General features: G+C 37.7%; 2 protein-coding genes across 3 annotated transcripts in view; one reads left to right on the plus strand and one right to left on the minus strand.

Annotated features, from left to right (window-relative positions):
• Nucleotides 1-390: 390 nt before the first annotated feature.
• The window catches only part of LOC126688406 (DNA repair protein RAD50), a 49,389-nt gene continuing 30,111 nt past the window's right edge, over nt 391-19,668 (plus strand). Inside the window, exons 1-12 of one of the 2 annotated variants that reach the window (XM_050383082.1) lie at nt 391-686; nt 767-853; nt 933-1,276; nt 1,604-1,718; nt 2,071-2,299; nt 2,398-2,576; nt 2,669-2,839; nt 3,632-3,736; nt 3,827-3,934; nt 4,036-4,247; nt 4,347-4,439; nt 14,456-14,583. In XM_050383082.1, coding sequence (XP_050239039.1) covers nt 564-686; nt 767-853; nt 933-1,276; nt 1,604-1,718; nt 2,071-2,299; nt 2,398-2,576; nt 2,669-2,839; nt 3,632-3,736; nt 3,827-3,934; nt 4,036-4,247; nt 4,347-4,439; nt 14,456-14,583 — 1,894 coding nt within the window. In that variant the 5' untranslated portion in view covers nt 391-563. The remainder of the gene's footprint in view (nt 687-766; nt 854-932; nt 1,277-1,603; nt 1,719-2,070; nt 2,300-2,397; nt 2,577-2,668; nt 2,840-3,631; nt 3,737-3,826; nt 3,935-4,035; nt 4,248-4,346; nt 4,440-14,455; nt 14,584-19,668) is intronic. The other variant, XM_050383081.1, reaches the window with a different exon arrangement.
• LOC126688407 (uncharacterized) lies at nt 15,830-16,560 on the minus strand. Its single transcript, XM_050383083.1, has 2 exons — nt 16,162-16,560; nt 15,830-16,027 (listed from the first exon to the last, which is right to left on the minus strand). The coding sequence occupies exons 1-2, from the start codon at nt 16,514-16,516 to the stop codon at nt 15,891-15,893; spliced, it is 492 nt and encodes a 163-aa protein (XP_050239040.1). The 5' UTR covers nt 16,517-16,560; the 3' UTR covers nt 15,830-15,890.

The following is a 19,668-nucleotide window of genomic DNA, read 5'->3' on the forward strand; positions in this document are numbered from 1 at the left end:
TCTTTTGTGGAACTTGAGTTCAATCTAAATTTTCATAGAAATTGAGTTTTTGATACTCGAGTTACTACATAAACTCGAGTCTAGATATTATTTTCCTAAATAGTTTGTAAACGATACTAACTAATAAAATTGTTTGAAAATTAGTGTTATTTTGAAAAAAATATCTTAATTTTTATCTCATAAATAGTAAGGTTTCCATGCATAGCATTGTTAGTGTAAAAAAAGAAAAAAAAAAAAAAAAAGAAGAAGATGTTACTTGTTAGTATTATATTATTTCATTGAGAGGGAAATTGTTGGTGCTGTAAAAATTACAAGCGAAGCTCTGGGAACCAAAAAAAAAAAAAAAAAAAAAAAAAAAAAAAACAAATAGTATATATTTGTAGTCAGGTTGGGTCTGTTGCTATTTTACAACACAACACAAGAGATGCTTGGAGTCCCGCCGATTTCCAGTTTCCAATAAAAAGTAAAAAATCTCTCTCTCAGTCCCTCCATTTTCATGCTTCTATTACAGTATACATTGTATTGTGAAGAAGAAGAAGAAGAAGAAGAATAAAGAAAGAAAGATGAGCACTGTGGATAAGATGCTAATCAAAGGCATCCGGAGTTTCGACCCGGAGAACAAGCTCGTTATCACCTTCTTCAAACCCTTAACCCTAATCGTCGGCCCCAACGGAGCTGGCAAAACAGTAATTTTTTTTTTCACTTTCTCAATCCATTATAAAATAATTTTTTTTTGTTAATAAATAAATTAATTAATGTGCTGCAGACTATTATAGAGTGCTTAAAGCTTTCGTGCACAGGAGAATTGCCTCCCAATGCGCGTTCAGGGCACAGTTTCATACATGACCCCAAGGTATAAGAAGAAGGTGTAAGAATAGTGGAGTAATAATAATAATAAAAAAATTTGTGTTTTGATTGAGATGAGATTGTAGGTCGCGGGGGAAACAGAGACAAAAGGACAGATTAAGCTCCGATTCAAGACTGCAGCTGGCAAGGATGTGGTGTGCATAAGGTCGTTTCAGCTGACGCAGAAGGCCTCCAAGATGGAGTATAAGGCCATCGAGAGTGTTCTTCAAACAATTAATCCTCACTCTGGTGAAAAAGTTTGCCTTAGCTATCGATGTGCTGACATGGACCGAGAGATCCCTGCTTTAATGGGCGTCTCTAAGGCTGTTCTCGAAAATGTCATTTTTGTACACCAAGATGAAGCTAATTGGCCTTTGCAAGACCCTTCCACACTTAAAAAGAAGTTTGACGATATCTTCTCCGCTACCCGGTATTTTACGTCCTATGCACTATTATCTTTTACTTTAGCCTCTACTCAATTTTTACACTAATCTAAATGTTGGGCAAATTATTATCAAATTAAGGTTTTGAAGTTTTCAGGGTGCATATTGCAAAAATCCCCCTACAGATTAAAGAGTATTTCAAATAGCCTGTTTCCATGATTTTGAGTTCCTTGACCAAAAATGCTCTCTGTTATAACCTTCATGTATGCTATATTCAATTTGTCATTGCAATTTTTCTTTCTGTATTTTTTTTAATATGTTGGTGCTAATGTCTTGAAGTAAGTTATAATACTTGGTCATGTACTATGAAGCAGATATACAAAGGCATTGGAGGTCATAAAAAAACTTCACAAGGATCAGGCTCAAGAAATAAAGACCTACAAACTCAAATTGGAGAATCTTCAAACTTTGAAAGATGCTGCATATAAGGTTTTTTCCTCTTATCCCCCTTGTACTGAGATAATTTTATACGTGCACACACACACATATATATACTTGTGTGTGGTCAGCTGAGCTTCCTGAGGAAGAGATTGTAGTCACATTGATTTATTCAGTTTTACTTTTTTTTTTTTTTTTTTTTTGGGAAGGGGGGGGGGGGGGGTGTGTTTGGCAAGGTGGCTTCTAGAAGCGTCTTGAAGTGCTAATGCACTGTCTTTTTGACTTGCTTGAGTTGTTACGAAACTTGATTCGTATTTCAGTTGTACCAATTATACATGAAAATTTTGATGACATGCTATCTACCTAGACTTATTTAATAGAGTTATTTCATTGATTCCTACAGCTTCGGGAAAGCATTGCTCAAGATCAAGAGAAAGAAGAATCTGTGAAAATTCAAATGCAGGAATTGGAGGGAAGCATCCAAAACGTGGATGCCAAAGTTCACCACACTGAAACAACTCTGAAAGATTTGCGGAAACTACAGGAACAGATAGCAAACAAGACTGTTGAAAGAAGCACTTTGTTTAAGGAGCAGCAGAAACAGTATGCTGCTCTTGCTGAGGAGAATGAAGGTTTGAATTTTTAGCAAAATCAGGATATTCTGTCTCATTCTTGCATTTTTTTTTTCTTTGTTGGGTGTTCTCATATTTTTTCATCTTGTTTTGGTCAGACACTGATGAAGAGTTGAATGAATGGAAAACCAAGTTTGAAGAAAGGATTGCACTTTTGGAATCTAAAATAAGCAAGTTGGAGAGGGAAATGAATGACACAGAGACTAAAAGTTCTTTTCTTAAGCAGGCAATTAATGAATATATCTGGGAGATTAGCAAGCTTCAAACTGAAGCTGAAGTAAGTGAAACTATGCATATTTTGACAGTCAAAAAGTCTTACAAATTCATGTGGATCATTTTCCTAATAATCTCTTTTGCTTTTGGCTTCAGGCTCATATGTCCTTGAAGTTCGAACGAGATACCACCATCCAAAAACTTTTTGCAAGGCATAATCTAGGGTCTATTCTAGATATCCCCTTCAGCAATGAAGTTTCTTTGAGCCTCATAAATCGAATAAGATCAAGGTTGATGGATCTTGAGAAGGATATGGAGGATAAAAAGGTGAATTTTTTGGCTAGATGTATCTTTATTCATAGAAATGAACATGAGAAGTGCTATGATCACAATATTTTCACAACAAATAATAGGTGCTACACTGTTATTGGTTCTAATTTGAACCCATAATTGAAATTACTTTTTATTTCCACCAGTAACAGCTAATAACAACCTGCCGCTTAGGGCATGTTTGGTAACTGTTTTTTCTCCTTATTTTTTTTCCAAAAACAATTTTCTATTTTTGAGACTAAAAAACTTGTTTGGCAACCCAAAATAGACAGAAACAAAAACTGGTCTCAAAACTCAATTTGTGAAGGAAATTGAAAACATGCAAAAGACTGTTTTCAATTTCTAATTTTCAAAAGTTAATGAAAACATGTATTTAATTTAATGAATCTATCTCATTTAATGAGTTAGCATTAAAATTCAAATCCTAGTAACAACATATTTAGTAATTTCTATTTTTTTTTTCAAAAAACTATATTTTTAATTTCAACTAACCAAACATATTTTTGATTTCAAAAATACAAGAAAATTGTTTTTTCATTATATTCCCAAAAACAAGTTTTTGAAAATAGAAAACAAAAACTGTTACCAAACATAACTTTAGAATTTGTTGTAAAAATGTTGTGGACATAACATTTCTCAATGTATTTATATTAAATATATGTTCTCAATATTCTGTTGTTAAATCAGACTATCAGAGATGAGAATTTTTTTTTTTTTTCAAAATCCAAAATATATGAGCTTTCTCTCAACCATTTGTAGTAGCATTGATTGCAAGGGATGCTTTTTCAGATATCAAATGAAAATGAACTTAAGACAGCATGGACCTGTTATATGGATGCAAATGACCGTTGGAAAAATGTTGAGGCTCAGAAGCAGGCTAAATTAGAGATCAAGGTTTGTGGTTACAAAGTATGCATTTCATAAATTTTCCAATTGTCAATTCCTTCATGTTTCATGTAGGTTTTTCAATCATGATCCATGCAGAGTGGCATCTTGAAACGCATAGAAGAGAAGGATAATGAGCGTGATTCGTTCGAACTTCAAAACTCTCACGTTAATCTTTCTCACATTGATGAAAGAGAAAAGAACATGGTGAGGGTGACCCTGCTCGCCAGTCTTGTTTGGAATTCACAGCCTTAGTCTTAGCGAACACATTATGCTATATTTAAGTAACTTTAATCTTAATTGCGCAGCGTATTGAGGTTGAGAGAAAAACAAACCAGCTTGCTGAAAGAGAATTTGAATCAAACATACGTCAAAAGCAAAGTGATCTATATAGCATAGAGCAAAAGATAAAGGCTGTTAATCGAGAAAAAGACATTATGGCTGCTGATTCTGAGGATAGAGTGAAACTGTCTCTAAAGAAGGCAGAGTTGGAGAATCACAAGAAGAAACACAAAAAAATGTAAATCAGATCTCTCTTCTTTTCTTTGCTTTAGTTTTTAGTTAGCACGTATTCTTGTGTTTTGAAGCTGATGGTGTTTTGTTTCTAATTTATTTAAAGAGTTGATGAGTACAAGGACAGAATTAGAGGAGTACTGAAAGGGAGGCTTCCACCTGACAAGGATTTGAAAAAAGAAATCACTCAAGTCCTAAGGTTGTTCTATCTATTTCTTTTATTTGTAATATGACTACTCTAGAAGATGATATCTCTGCAATCAGTCCTTTGATAATTTAAAGCTGGCCTTTTGAATATATTATTCAGATCAGTATCACATAAGGTTCCTGCAGATGACTAAAATTATACTTATAACGTTTCTGTTTTCAGCGTTATTTTCCATGCTATTTTTTAAGATCCTTAAATGTGAGCATGCTGCATAATTCAAGATGGCATTTCTTTGTGTTGTTTTCTTTTTTCCTTCCCTCCAAATTGATTTCATATAGCGAGGAATATTGTGACATTTTAGTTTTAGCTTATATATCAAGGTAAAGAGCTTTAATGCTTGATAGTCTAGTCCATTAGTCTTATTTCTCAGATTTTCCTCTATATTACTCTGTTTTTATTCTGCCAGTGTTACTAAAATGCCTGTGCGACCCCCCTGATCTCCCCCCCCATGAAGCTCGACCCCCCTCCTCCCCCACCCCATCCTCATCCTCTCCACCCCACCCTCTCCCTCTCCCTCTCCCTCAACCGTCACCATCTTTTTTTCCTCTTTTGGCACCCCCACATTTTCCTTCCTCTCCCCTATGCTTCCCTCCACAGTTCGGGTTTTTCCCATATCCTTATCCCCCTCCTCCACCACTACCTTCCCCCTCCCCTACACCTTAGGGGTCTAACAATGCTTTGCCTAAACAGCCTGTACCTGCACCTTTAACCAAACTAAATTCTCCCTCCTTAGAAACCTCACAAAACATCCCTCCTAAACCTCAATCCTTTGACCTTGGGGGCAGCAAGAGGTCGTTTCACATTGATGCTAAACTTTTTTCTTTTTCTTTTGATGAGGGGCAGTCTAATTTGTATGCTATACATGAGACATGTCGGAATGTTAAGAGCTCTATTTGGGTTGGACGTAGGGGCATGGAGTGGATACTTACTTGTCTAGCAAACATACGAGATTGGGTGCCTGGTCATGTTGTACTTTGTAAGAGATTCAAGGAAAATGGGAAGTTGATAGAGTTCTGTGGGAGATCAAACAAAGCTGGTCTTTTTGTTGTTATTGCAGTATATTTTGGAGGGTCTAGGAGTGGTTGTATAATGATACCAACAAACTCCAATCGTGCTGGTTGGTCTTTGTTTCAGAAAGAGCTAAGGATTTTTTGCTTTGGTGCAAAACTGGTATCTATGGCCAAAGTATCATCCAATAATAGTGGTGGTGGTGGTGGGCAGTTTGCTGATGGTGGTCGGAGTGAGAAGTTTTTATCTGTTTATGGTAATCAGCAAAAGATCAGGAATTTTGAAAAAACTAGAACTATTTTGGGGTAGAACGTGATTCATGGAAAACCTATAGAAAATGTCCAGTTATAAAAGGCAATGTTTTAGCTTTTAATGCAGACCCATGCAGGCTTTTCAATTTAAGTTGACTCCTGCTACTTTTGCTTTGAGAGTGTGCAAGCCTGAGAATGGGAGACGTTCTGTGACTTGGCTGGGTGATAAGGAGCTCAGCTGGCCCAAGGTTTTAAGTGATGGGCCAGAAGTCACAAAACAAACAGGTGGGCTTGTTAAAGCCCAACCCGAGGTGCAAGTGTATTCTCAAAAGAAGGGCAGTTTGGTCAAGCCCAACTAATTTCTAGTGAAGTTTGATTCTCAGTCATCGTGAGTAGTAGGCGAGAGCTCGAGAGGAAGATGGGGTGGAGATCTCGAGTTGCCAGTGTTAGTAATGGTGTCGGAACTGGAACGTGGTGCCTTTGACCTCACCGTCGACCCTGTGCATGTTGTCTCGGTGGTCTCACCGTCGGTAAAAGCAATGGGTGCGACGGAGATTGCCAAGCCTGGGTTCATCGGAGAGGAGATCCAGACTCCGATGGTTGGGGAGTTCAGTGGAGGGAGGTTGACGAGGCCGAGGGGGCCTGGGAAGGTTGTTTCTTCGCCTCAATGGCATCAGGGAGCAACCCAAAGTCATTTTTCTCCTCTGTTGGGTTTGGTAGCAAGATGAACTTCTGTTTTGGGGAGATAGAAAATTCTATGGAGGTGTCAGGGGAGAAGGGAGAAAAATGGAGCAATTCGTCGAGAGATTTGGATGGGGATGAACTAGCACAGGATGGAAATGAGTTGGCACAGGATGGGTCTAAGCACGTTCTGCTTCAGTGGAAGCATAGTGAAGTTAATTCTAGAGCTTTTTCTCAAGGGGAGGAAGAGAGTGGCTTATTGGAGTGTTCACCTTTATCTAAATGGGATCCCAAGGAACATAAGGAGTTGGAAGTGATCTAGGAAGTGGATGAGGGAGAGGTTCGGGGGTCAGAGGTAAAAAACTCGAAATGGGTATGTAGCTTGATGAAAAGTTTTTGTAGAATAGTGGGTTTTCCTATTGTTAAGCATGAAGATCAATGCCTGGCTTTGTTTCGTCTCCTTGAACAAGACTGCATTGATGTTGTAAATGTTGGGACTTCTAAAGATATTGTGAGCTCAAGGCAAAAAGGGCTTAGGGAACTTAAAGGCTTGATTTCTTCAGTCAATTATGACGGGGTAGCATCTAAGGGGAGGAATAGAGATTCCTCAATAGGCATGGGGGCGATTACCTGTGTTAGATGAGTTTACGGCTTTTATCTTGGAATGTTAGGGGATTAAACAATCCTCAGAAGCGGGAAGTATGTAAAAATCTTCTCAAGGAGTAGAGTTGTGATATTGTTTGCTATCAAGAAACTAAGCTGGCTTCTATAAACTCTTCTATTGTTCGAAGCCTTTGGGGTAGTTCATTCCTAGACTGGGCTGCTCTAGATGTAGTCAACATTGCAGGGGGGGGGGGTGTTACTGGTTTGGGACAAGAAAGCTTATGAAAAAGTTGATTGTGCTATTGGTCAGTTTTCTGTTAATGTTTTACTGAAGGGGGTTGTAGATGATTTTGTATGGGCATGTTCAGGAGTGTATGGTCCTAATGATGATAGTTAGCAGGGTGCTCTGTGGGAGGAGCTTACAAGGATGCACTCTAGGTGGAATACGGCATGGTGTGTGATTGGGGATTTCAATATCATTCGATATCTAAGTGAGAGACTTGGTTGTGATGCCTTTAGCCCGGCTATGTTTGCTTTTTTAGACTTCATTGAGGCTAACTATCTTGTGGACTTACCTTTTGAAGGGGCATCATTTACTTGGTTTAGAGATTCAAGGATAGATTGTATGTCAAGAATTGATAGAACCTTGGCATTGGTGGATTGGGTAGATCATTTTGGGAACGTGTCTCAAAGGGTACTCCCTCGTGTTGTTTCTAACCATTGCCCTCTTTTGGTGGTGGCCAGTAGTGTTAATAAAGGTCGTAGTGCCTTTAAATTTGAGAATATGTGGTTGAAAGAAGAGGGTTTTGTAGAGAGGGGATCTGGCCTTTAGGAAGAAATGTCTTTTATCTGAATTGTTGGGTTTGAATGCTAGGGAGGACTTGTCAGGCCTCTCTCAGGAGGAACAAACTAGGCGAAGTCAGATTAAAAGTGAGGTTGCACATCTTGCCTCTTTGGAGATCTCTTGGAGACAAAAGTCCCGAATTTTATTTGTGAAGGAGGGGGACAATAATACTTGTTTTTTTCATCGGGTTGCTAACTCCCATAGAAGAACTAACCATATTCGGGGAATAGAGGTGGATGGTGTTCTCTATGAGGATGAGGAAGAGGTGAGGTCTAAGGTGGTTCAGTTTTATCAGAGTCTGATACTAGGCGCCCTTCTATGGATGGTTTAGAGTTTGCTAGAATTGAGGAAGATGAGCGGCTTGCTCTAGAGAGGGGTTTTTCAAAGGAGGAAGTAGTTAAGGTTCTTCAAGAGATGGAGGATGATAAAGCCCTAGGTCCTGATGGTTTCACTATGGCATTTTTTCAAAAAATGCTGGAGTGTAGTGGAAACAGATGTTATGGCATTTTTTGATCATTTCCATAGGAGCTTAGAGTTTGAACGGTCTCTGAATGCTTCTTTTCTTTCTTTGATTCCCAAGAAGAATAATGCTTTGAATATCAAAGGTTTTCGGCCTATCAACTTAGTGTGCAGTGTGTATAAGCTTAGTCGTAGAATTCTTTTGTTGGTGGCAAGCAGATTTTGGACTCGGTGCTTATTGCTAACAAATGTTTAGACAGTAGATTGAAGGGTCGTGCTCCAGGGGTAGTGTGTAAGTTAGACATTGAGAAAGCATATGATTATGTGAATTGGGACTCTTTGTTTTATCTGTTGAAGAGGATGGGTTTTGGGGGTAGATGGAGGAGTTGGTTGAAGACTTGTGTCACTACTGTTCGATTCTCAGTTTTGGTTAATGGATCTCCTGCTGGTTTCTTTGGTAGCTCTAGAGGTCTAAGACAAGGTGACCCATTGTCTCCCTTTCTTTTGATCATTGAGGTCTTAAGTCGTATCTTGAAGAAAACTGAGGAAGGTGGTCTCATTCAGGGTTTTCATGTGGGTCCTAATAATTCTACTGGTATTCGTATTTCTCACATATTATTGGCCGATGATACTATTCTTTTTTGCGATGCTTCTAGAGAGCAGATTTTTTCCATTAGGCTGGTTTTGACTTGTTTTCAAGCTTTTACTGGTTTGAAGGTGAATGTGGAGAAAAGTGAAATTGTCTCCATTGGGGAGGTGAGCAACATTCAGACCTTGGCTAATATTCTTTAGTGCAGGGTGGGCAGTTTGCCTATGATTTACTTGGGTATGCCACTGGGAACTTTGTATAAAATAGCTTCTATTTGGAATCTGATTCTTGAGAGGTTGGAAAAGAAGCTTTCAGGCTAGAAGCGGCTTTACTTGTCAAAGGGTGGTAGACTCACTTTGTTGAAAAGTACCCTTTCAAGCCATCCGACTTATTACCTTTCCCTTTTTACTATCCCTAAAGTTGTGGTGACTAGATTGGAATGTATTAAGAGGAATTTTTTGTGGGGTTATTCAGTTGAGTGTTTCAAATATCTATTGGTGGCTTGGGAAAAGGTTTGTTTACCGCGCGAGTTGGGTGGTTTGGGAATTTGGAATTTGGCGTCTTTTAATCAGGCCTTATTAGGGAAATGGCTTTGGAGGTATGGCCATGAAATCACTCATCTATGGCGGAGGGTTATAGCCATGAAATATAGGGAGGGGAAAGGGGGTCGGTGCACTAGAGTCTGCAGAAGGGCTCATGGTTGTGGTTTATGGCGGAGTATTAGTGAAGGGTGGGAAAGTTTTGCTAAGCATTTGTCTTTTGTGGTGGGGGATGGTTCTTGTATTCTTTTTTGGCATGATAAATGGACTAGGGATGTCCCTCTTAAAATTCTTTATCCCCAGCTATTTTTGTGTTCAGCCAATAAAGAAGCTTATGTTTATGAAGTGTTAAGCCTTCTAGTGGGTGATAATGACAGAGTGTGGAGTTTAGCTTTTTTAGGGATTTCAATGATTGGGAGTTAGTGGCTTCATACTCCCTACTTCAATTCATCCAAACCCGGATTCCTAGGAGTGATGGGTGTGATAGGCTTCGTTGGGGTCTTAATGGAAGTGGGAAGTTTGACATTCGGTCTTTTTATCATAAGATTCGAAATGCAGCTCGTTCCACTTTCCCTTGGAAGGGCATTTGGAAAGTCAAGATTCCTAAAAGGGTGACATTTTTTATGTGGAAGTAGCTCATGGTTAGATTCTAACTTTGGATAACCTTATGCTTTGTGGTTGTCCTTTGGCGAATCGTTGTTGTATGTGCTGTTGTAATGTGGAATTTGTGGATCACTTGTTACGTTTTTGTCCGATAGCTCATTCTTTGTGGACGTATATGCTTTGGCTGTTTGGGATTGATTGGGTCATGCCAGGTTCAGTAGCGGACTTATTATTTTGTTGGTACTATTGGCTTGGGAAGCATAGTTCCGATATTTGGAATTTGGTTCTAGGCTGTTTAATGTGGACTATTTGGACTGAACAAAATTGGCGTTCTTTTGAGGATAAGGGGAAAACTGTGGTTCAATTATTAGATTTATGCCAACGGACCCTCTTTGATTGGTCTCGTGTTGGGGTCTCTCTGATTGTTTTACCCTTATGGAATTCCTTTTGTCTATTAGTATTTCGTAGTGGCTGCTTGTGTCTTTTTGTTCACTACCGTGAACTCTTTGTATTCTCTTGTTTTTCCCCTTTTAATAATATTTTCTTCTTACTTATCAAAAAAAAAAAAAAAAAAAAAAATGCCTGTATTCATAGGTCTTTTCCCAGGCCTAATAATTAACCAAGGTTACTGTTGTTCCTATCAGTTGACAATATTTAGTCACTTCAGGAATGTGTTTGAAATATGACTTTTCAGATGTTTCTAACAATAGTTAGGTAATCAACTTTTTGATATATTTTGATTAGCTTTGAACCTCTGAAGGAGAGGATTATGTCTTTGAGTTTCCATTTTTCTTTTTACTTTCTTGTGGCTGTGTATGAATAATCTTAAGATTTTCATTCTATTAGAACTTTGGAGATTTTGTTTGGTTTAATCATTTGTTGATCTTCTAAACTGTTAAACCAAGTTAAACCTTGAATCAATTTGGAAATAGGAAAATAACATGAATAGTGAGAGAGTTGCATTGTAACCGATGTAGATTGCTAAAGTTTAAGACGGGCCAAGTTTCCTTAGCTCAAAGCATATGCTTGCATTATTGACCAGTTCATGAATGCTGGTTGTTTATCTCATGCAACCTTCTGGGCTTGGCCTTTTTGATGTGCCCTTGGGACGGTCAAGGTGAGATGTCAAATCAATGATCTATTATAGACCTGTTCAATATGTTTGTGTCTGCAGACATGAGTATAAGGTATAAACTTTTTATAATTGACCTTTTTGCTTTTAGGTTGTTTATCTAATCAATGATCTATTATTGACCTTTTTGCTTCAATGCAATCTTTTTATAATGGTGAAAAATCAAGAAGGATGGAGGTTGTTATATTCTCCTGAAGTGGGGTTAACTACCCTAACACACATTATTTGTAATAATCATTTTAGTAGATTTACCCCTAATATGTATGTACTACTATATGAGAAAATATCACATAGTAGTCAAAAGGTACAATCAAAGGAAGAACAAAACAGAAAAATTAATTACAAGAGAGGAGAAAACTTATAAACAATGGATGGGAATCACCAAATGTGAGTCCCCAAGCCTGAGATAGAACCACTGAATAAAGCAAAGCAACTGGTCTCCTAAATTGTCCACATCCTCAAATGTGCGTCTATTACGCTCCCTCCATAAACACCATATCGGACGTAACGGTACTAAGTTCCAAATGTTTGACGAGTGCTTACCTAACCAATTCCTCCAACCAAAAAGGTCTAGCGCTGTTCTTCGTAAGAACCAAGAGACCCCAAAAGATCAAAAGACAAAAAACCACAATTGATAAGCCTTCTCACAATGAAACAATAAATGATCAACTTTCTCCCCACAACATTGGCACATACAACACCGGTCAACAAAGATGAAACCCTTCCTCCTTAAATTACCACCGATGAGTATCTTTACCCAAGCCACAGTCCAAACAAAAAAAGAAACTCGCTTAGGTGCCTTAACTCACCAAATACCTTTCCAAGGAAAGATGACAGATGGGGAAATTCGTAGTGCTTTATAATGAAAGCGAATGTGAAAACCCCCGTTCTTCTTTAGCTTCCATCTCACTCGGTCCCCATTTTTTTTTTTGAAGGGGTATTGGACTCCAAGATATGAGGGAAATCCGCCACTGAACCCAACTCCCAATCATTCAAATCCCAAGAGAACTGCACATCCCAATTTGAGCTCCTGTAAAAACATATGGGATTGTAGTAACTCCATTTTCTACCCTTTTTTGAACAAGAATCCAAGATGAAGTGAAGTATGGATGTGAGTAGGGGGTGGGGGCTGGTTTTCCAACTCAATGTATGCTTCTTGCAGGGTGAGTTTGTGGAAGTATATTAGCTGAGGTTGGCCTACGTTGTCAAGATATCTCTGGTATGACATAAGGGATGGATCTAGAGTGAAGTTTTGGCAAGCTTGATGGTGTGGGGATAATTCTCTTGCTATGTGCTTTCCTGAGTTATTTATTTAGGATTTGTCGTGAAAAGAAGGCTAGTGTGGCTGATCTTATGCAATATGCTAATGGAATCCTTCATTGGGATGTAAATTTCATAAGGGCTGTGCAGGATTGGGAGTTGGAGTCTTTATCACATTTCATGGATATGATTTATGATGTTTTAGTTAGAGGCAATGGGGAGGATAAAATGTGTTGGAAACCAGATAAGAAAAAGGGATTTACATGGGTGGGTACTACCGGGTTCTACTTGGCAATTGTGATAAATCTTTCCCTTGGAAATGATTTGGAAATCCAAGATTCCTTCTAAAGTTGCTTTCTTTGTTTGGATTGCAGCTTCGGAGAATATCTTGATGATTGATAATTTATGGAGAAAGAATGTGTATGTATTGGATTGGTGCTATATGTGTAAACGTAATGGGGAATCAATAGACCACCTTTTACTTCACTGCCCTTGGGTAGCAGAGCTGTGGTCTATGGTGTTGGATTTATTTGGAGTTTATTGGGTGATGTAGAAGATAGTTGTAGAGTTGTTAGCTTGTTGGCCAAGTCCTTTTTAGCATCATTGCAATGGTATGTATGGATGGCTGCCCCACATTGTTTGATTTGGTGTCTGTGGAAGGAGAGGAATAATATGAGTTTTGAAGATACTAAAAGAATTATGCCTAATCTTAAATCATTTTTCTTTAGAACTTTGTTGGATTGGATGTCAGTTTTGTATAGTCAGTCCTTATGGTCTGTTATTGATTTGATAGATTTATGTAATTTGCATGATTGATTGAATGGCCTATTGTATACTTCTTGTATACTAGGGTGACTCTATTTTTTGATATCAATGAAATTTTACATTACTTATAAAAAATAATCCATTTTGATAATCCGTCTATATATGCTTAGTTCGCTCACGAAACACGATTTGAAGCAATATGGATTGCTACCTAGTTGTCACAATACATATTTATAGGTAACTGCACATCAAACCTTAATTCCTTAAGTTGGTGTTTTAATCCACATAGGCTCATATGATGTATGAGTCATGGCTCTCTTTTGCATTACCAAGAAATAACTCTCAACTTCTCACTCTTTACATGATTAAGTGATGCAGGAAGCGAGAAGCCAATGTTAATTTAATTTATTTTTAAGTGCTAGGAGCAATTTTCTAATTTTATGGTTTTTAGATACAGGTCGATTGGGTCTTAAATTAAAGTTAGACTCTTTTATTGTGTTTTATTTGTGAGTTTAGTTATATAGTTTGGGCTAGATATCAAAGCCCAATGAGTCCAAGTCTTGTTAGGGTAGGTATTAGTCATCTGGGTCAGGCATTAGCCATCTATTTATATGGATGTAATGCTTTCTATTAAATAGAGGAAAAGAACAGATTTTCAAATTTTTAGAGGCTATGATGATTTGTTTGAGGTTTGTGTGATATACCTTCTTTGAGGTCTGATGCCTAGAAGTTTATTCTTTTTATTTTCCATTTTTAAATTCCCAGCAACTTAAAACCTTGCACACACACATGATTTGCTATCTTTTAAATGCAAAAATCTGAAACTTCATAACCCTAAACTACCCCAATTAGTCCATAAAGAGCCAAAACACTGTTGATGAGTTACTGTTCACAAGCTTGGAACAACAACCCAAATCTCAATTTTCCCCCTTTGTTTCATCCCCAAATCTTACTATTCCTTTTCAACCCCCCCCCCCCCCCCCCCCAAATACCCCATATGTTTTGTTGTCACATGTGGAAAAAAGATCTTATGTATCAGATGTATGTAGCATCTCTCTCACAGTGTGTGGGCCCCACACATTGTGAGAGAGATACTACGTACGTTTGATAGATAAGATACCATCTCCATCATGTGATGGAGGGTTGTTTGCTCATAGGTTAGAGCGCAGAGGCACCTCTAAACTTTTTGGGTGTTTATTTCTCTTGTTTTTATCCTTTTTGTTTTTCAATATGCATTGGTACTTCTCTTCAAGTTGATATTGTTCCTGTGCAGGTCTATTGGAATGGAGTTTGATGACTTGAATACAAAATCCCGTGAAGCTGAGAAGGAGGTGAATATGCTGCAAATTAAAATAGAAGAAGTTAATAATAATTTGTCCAAATATCGCAAGGATATGGAATGTAAGTATTACTCACAGCTTGAGAAAGTTATACATTTCAGATCTTTTTAGGGTACTACTAGTCTTGTAGTAGGTGTTGTGTTGTGCCAAAGAATCTGGTAGGACGGTGTACTTATCTGGTAATGGCTTAGCAAACTTTTGTCACCCATATTAATGAACAAATAGGTTATATAACACTTTGCTTTCTTTTCTTATACATCCTGGGCATATAATCTTATAAACAAAGTCACTCTGCTTGTTGAATTGTATGGAATATGATTATTGAAAAGGTGGAGAGGAGCTTTGTAGGATGGAAGAAACTTTATCTTTCGAAAGGGGGGGAGGATCACTGTTATCAAGAGCAAGGTAGTCAAAGGCGAAAGGCGCCCTTAAGGCGCCAAGGCCTTATATCGCCCGAGGTGACGAGGCGCTAGCCCGAGTGAAGCGAGGCGCCAAATTCTAAAAAATTAGTCTCCATCCAAATATCAATAGTCAACTAAGTCTAGATAATTATCAAATATCAACTAAGTTTAAATATAAACATAAATCACCATTTAAAAATTAGTCTCCATCCAAATATCAACTAAATCTGAATATTAAACCAAAATATTGTTCATAATTTCATATTAGAAAGAAGAAAACTCCTAACAAAACATTGAAGATTGAACTTCATGACTATCCATGACAAAACAAAAGCATTTGATGATTAAACATTCTGCCTATTAGCCTATTTAATATCCTGAATGTGGTTGTTATTTTAATCTAAAGGTCATCATCAGAGTCTTCACTCAATTTTCCATCACTTTCAAAGCCACTTGAACCAGATTTATAACCATCAACATTCTCTTCCTTGGTCTCATCAGAATCAGAATCAGCATCTTCCTCTTCAATATTTGGTTGTGATGTTGAGGCCTTTGAGCTTGCCCTTGATTTGTTTGGAATCTAGTATTCTTCCTTGGTTCTCCAAAACCAGCAGCTCTTGCCACTACACCCCATGTCAAACCATCATCATCATCATCAAAAACCAACTCATCTTCAACATTCATAGATGGTTCAGCACCCATTTCCCCCAACAACTGTTCATTACTTTCATCTATATCATCTAAGGAGATGGGATCAATAACATCACGCTTATCATATCGTGCCTTCATCTTTTGATTATACTTCACAAAGACCAGATCATTTAGTCATTTTTGTGCAAGTCTATTCCTTTTTTTTGTGTGAATCTACAACCATTTATGAAAACTAAGTATTAGACTATGGTGAATAATTAAACCATTGTAATTTTCTATGAAATAAAGTAGTTCATCAAAGGATAAGATCTACTTATTATACTTCAAAACTCACCTGCTCAAACACACTCCAATTGCGCTCACAACCACATGCACTACAAGTCAAGCTCAAGATTCTTATAGCTAACTGTTGCAAATTCGGAGTTGAGCTCCCATACAAACTCCACCATTCAGCTATGTTAAAAAAATAAGTATGAGTAATGATATATGATATATCATAGAAGTTAGATTTTTTTTTTTTTTTTTTTTTTTTTGTAAAAAGTGCCACTGTACTAGTCATTATAAGTTAGATATAAATGCTTTCTTACCTGGAGCCCTTGTCTTTCTTGATCTTTTAGCCAATTCAATGCCAAAGAGTCCTTCAGCTTTCTTATAGATGGGTAGCTCAGCCATGATCTTGTCCTGAATTTCAGCAGTAGGAACTAGTCTTTGTATGCAAGCATACAATCCTGCTGTAATTTCATGATTTGTTGCTATGTTATCATCAAAATAGAAGTACTCAGGATTCAAGAAATGACCCACTGCATGCAAAGGCTGATGTAATTGACATTCCCATCTCTCATCAATGATTTTAAAAATATTTGAATACCTTTCTTCATTCTCATTAAAAACTTTTATAATAGCTTCTTTAGCCCTATCCATTGCCTCATATATGTAACCCATAGCTGGTTTTCTCTCATTATCAACAAGGCGAAGAACTCGAACAAGAGGGCCCATAACTCTAAGAATGTAAACTATAGTATTCCAAAAAGAAGGCATCAAAATCGATTCTACTACTCGTTTAACATTTGCTTCCTTTGCCCATCTACTACGAACCCACTCCTCAGAAGTAAACATGGCTCTTAGGTTATGCTTTTGCTTATAAATGGATTTTATTGTAAGATATGAAGTGCAAAACCTAGTTTTTCCAGCCCTAACCAGCTCTCTTTGTTTTGTGTATTCTCTCATCATATTTAAGACACCCCCATGGTTGTAGATATATCCAGTCAATTGAATGACCCTTTCTAAAGTTTTTGCAATTCTAGGAATTTTCCCAATGTCCTCCAATACCCTAACCAGCTCTCTTTGTTTTGTGTATTCTCTCATCATATTTAAGACACTCCCATGGTTGTAGATATATCCAGTCAATTGAATGACCCTTTCTAAAGTTTTTGCAATTCTAGGAATTTTCCCAATGTCCTCCAATATAAGGTCAATGCAATGTGCAGCATATGGAGTCCAATACAAAATTGGCCTTTTTGCTTCCAACAAATTCTCAGCCAACACATAATTAAATCCATTCCCCGATACTACTTGGACTACATTAGCCTCCCCAATTTGTTCTACAAATGTATCAAGTAATTCAAAAGTTTTTTCCCCAGTTTTCATAAAGGATGATGCATCAATTGACTTCACAAACATGGTTCCAGATGGGCAATTCACCAAAAAGTTAATCAAGGTTCTATTGGTTCTACTAGTCCACCCATCAGACATAATAGAACAGCCATATTTCTTCCAATCTTGCTTGTGATCACTCAATAACTCATTTGTGTAAGCCACCTCCTTTTTGAGAATTGGAACTCTTAACTCATGGTAACTAGGAGGCTTCATATGTGGACCATACTGCCCAATAGTTTCAATTGTCCATTTAAATTCATCTAAGCGAGCAACATTGAATGGTATACCGGCTAGATAAAATAGCTGGCCAATATACTAACAAGCTTGTGCTCTTTTCTCTTTGTCAAGTTTATCATTGATGTTAGTTTGCTTCATCTTATCCTGTTTTCTAAGTGCAACCACTTTTTCTGGCTTTAATCTTACAAAAGAATCCATAGGACCTTTCAACTTCTTAGACTTTGGCATTAATTTCACAGTTCTCACTTGGGTGCTACTGCCAACCCCTCTCTTACTAGAGCATGATTTTTTCCCTTTTTGGATAACTTCTACTTCCTTTACCTCATCATCATCTACATCCTCAATTTCAATCATATTATCTATATCATCAAAATCAGGCATCTTGTCATAGTTCTCCTTGTCACTCTTCTTCTCTGCCATATACTGTGCAAGCTCTTCTCTAACATGATCAGGACATTTTAAACACTTTGTACTGTTTTTAAAATTCCCTACTTGATGCTGCTTTGCTCTATGTATCCCTCCCTTTGTGACTTTATTACAAAAGAGGCAAGTCACTGCATTTTTGTCTTCAACATTAGCTAAATAATTATATTTCCATCCCGGATCTTTTCTCCTCCCATTATCTGAAGCCATTCTACATATTAAAAATAAAAAAAAACCCAATACAATACATTTAATAGGATTCTACATTAAGCTAGCTATGTATCATTTACTATGGTTTAAGCTCTAAAAATTGAGTGAAGTAATGAGTTCGAGAAAAGGGAAAGTTGCTGGAGACAGAGAGGAGAAAGTTGCTGGAGACAGAGAGTCCAACAGAGAAGAGAAAAGGGGGAAAAAAAATAGAGAAAAAATAGAGAGGAGAGTTTTATATGCTCTGAAAAGGGGGAAAAAAACAGAGTCCAACAGAGAAGATAAAAGGGGGAAAAAAAACAGAGAAAAAACAGAGAGGAGAGAGTTTTATATGCTCTGAAAAGAGGGAAAAAAACAGAGTCCAACAGAGAAGAGAAACGGGGGAAAAAAACAGAGAGGAGAGAGTTTTATATGCTTTGAAAGGGGGAAAAAAACAGAGTCCAACAGAGATGAGAAACGGGGGAAAAAAATAGAGAAAAAACAGAGAGGAGAGAGTTTTATATGCTCTGAAAAGAGGGGAAAAAACAGAGTCCAGCAGAGATGAGAAACGGGAGAAAAAAACAGTCCAGTAGAGATGAGAAAAGGGGGAAAAAAAGTAGAAAAGAAATAGAGAGGAGAGTTTTATATGCTTTGAAAGTGTGGACAACGACAAACTTACCAAAGCAGTGTCGCTGTGAGAGAGAACTCAGGAAAAGAAAAAGTGTAAAAAAAAACTAAAAGAATAGGAAAATATTACTTGATGTTGGTTCACTGCCGGCAGCCACTGGCCCACTCTCTTCCAAACCCTAGAAGAAGATGAAACACTTTGCTCTGATGTTGGTTGACTACTGCTTTACTCTTTTTTTTTTTTGCTGAATGACTGCTGTTTTGCTAAAGTCAAGTGTTTTCAAAAGTTCTTTGTTTTATCTCTTTTTTTATCTTTTTTTATGCTTTTTTTTTTATATTAATTTATTTGATATAGTGGGAGACAGCTCATCCCCACTGAGGTAATAGTTTAAAACCAACCATACACCTCTTTAAATTTACAAAACATGCCATTACAGCCCTTAAAAACACAAATTTGCCTCAGGCGCTCGCCTCTTGCCTAACAAAATACATCTAGGCGAGCGCCTAGGCTCCAGAGGCAAGCGCCTCACTAAAGGCGCCTCGCCTCAGTGCCTTTGAGGCGCTTTTCTGGCGCCTCGCCTCGCCTGGGCGCCTAGGTGAGCGCCCAGAACGCCTTTGACTACACTGATCAAGAGTACTCTATCTTCTCTTCCTATGTACTTTACATCATTCTTCAGTATGCCCGTTCATATTTCCCATAGATTAGATAATCTGCAAAGAGATTTTCTTAAGGGGATGAGGGATGAAATATCACTGAGTTGACTGGAAGGTAGTTTGCTCACCTTTGAAGGAAGGTGGTTAGGGGATTCGAAAGCATAGTTCGTCTAGTTAAGCTTTTGATAGGGATGTGGTTGTAGAGATTTGCAATAGAAAGAGAGCACTTGTGGAGACCTATTATAAGTATGAAGAATCATGTGCGTGTGTGTGTGCTGTTGGGGAGGGGAGGGGAGGGGGGGGGGGGTGGT

This window comes from Quercus robur, chromosome 6 (assembly GCF_932294415.1).
Source record: "Quercus robur chromosome 6, dhQueRobu3.1, whole genome shotgun sequence".
In the NCBI taxonomy this organism is placed as follows: Eukaryota; Viridiplantae; Streptophyta; class Magnoliopsida; order Fagales; family Fagaceae; genus Quercus; species Quercus robur.

Coding starts and splice junctions, on each gene's coding strand:
- LOC126688407 (XM_050383083.1), bottom strand. CDS start 16,516: ATGGGTTACATATATGAGGCAATGGATAGGGCTAAAGAAGCTATTATA. Junction 16,028..16,161: donor AAGAAAGACAAGGGCTCCAG/GTAAGAAAGCAT, acceptor TTTTTAACATAG/CTGAATGGTGGAGTTTGTAT.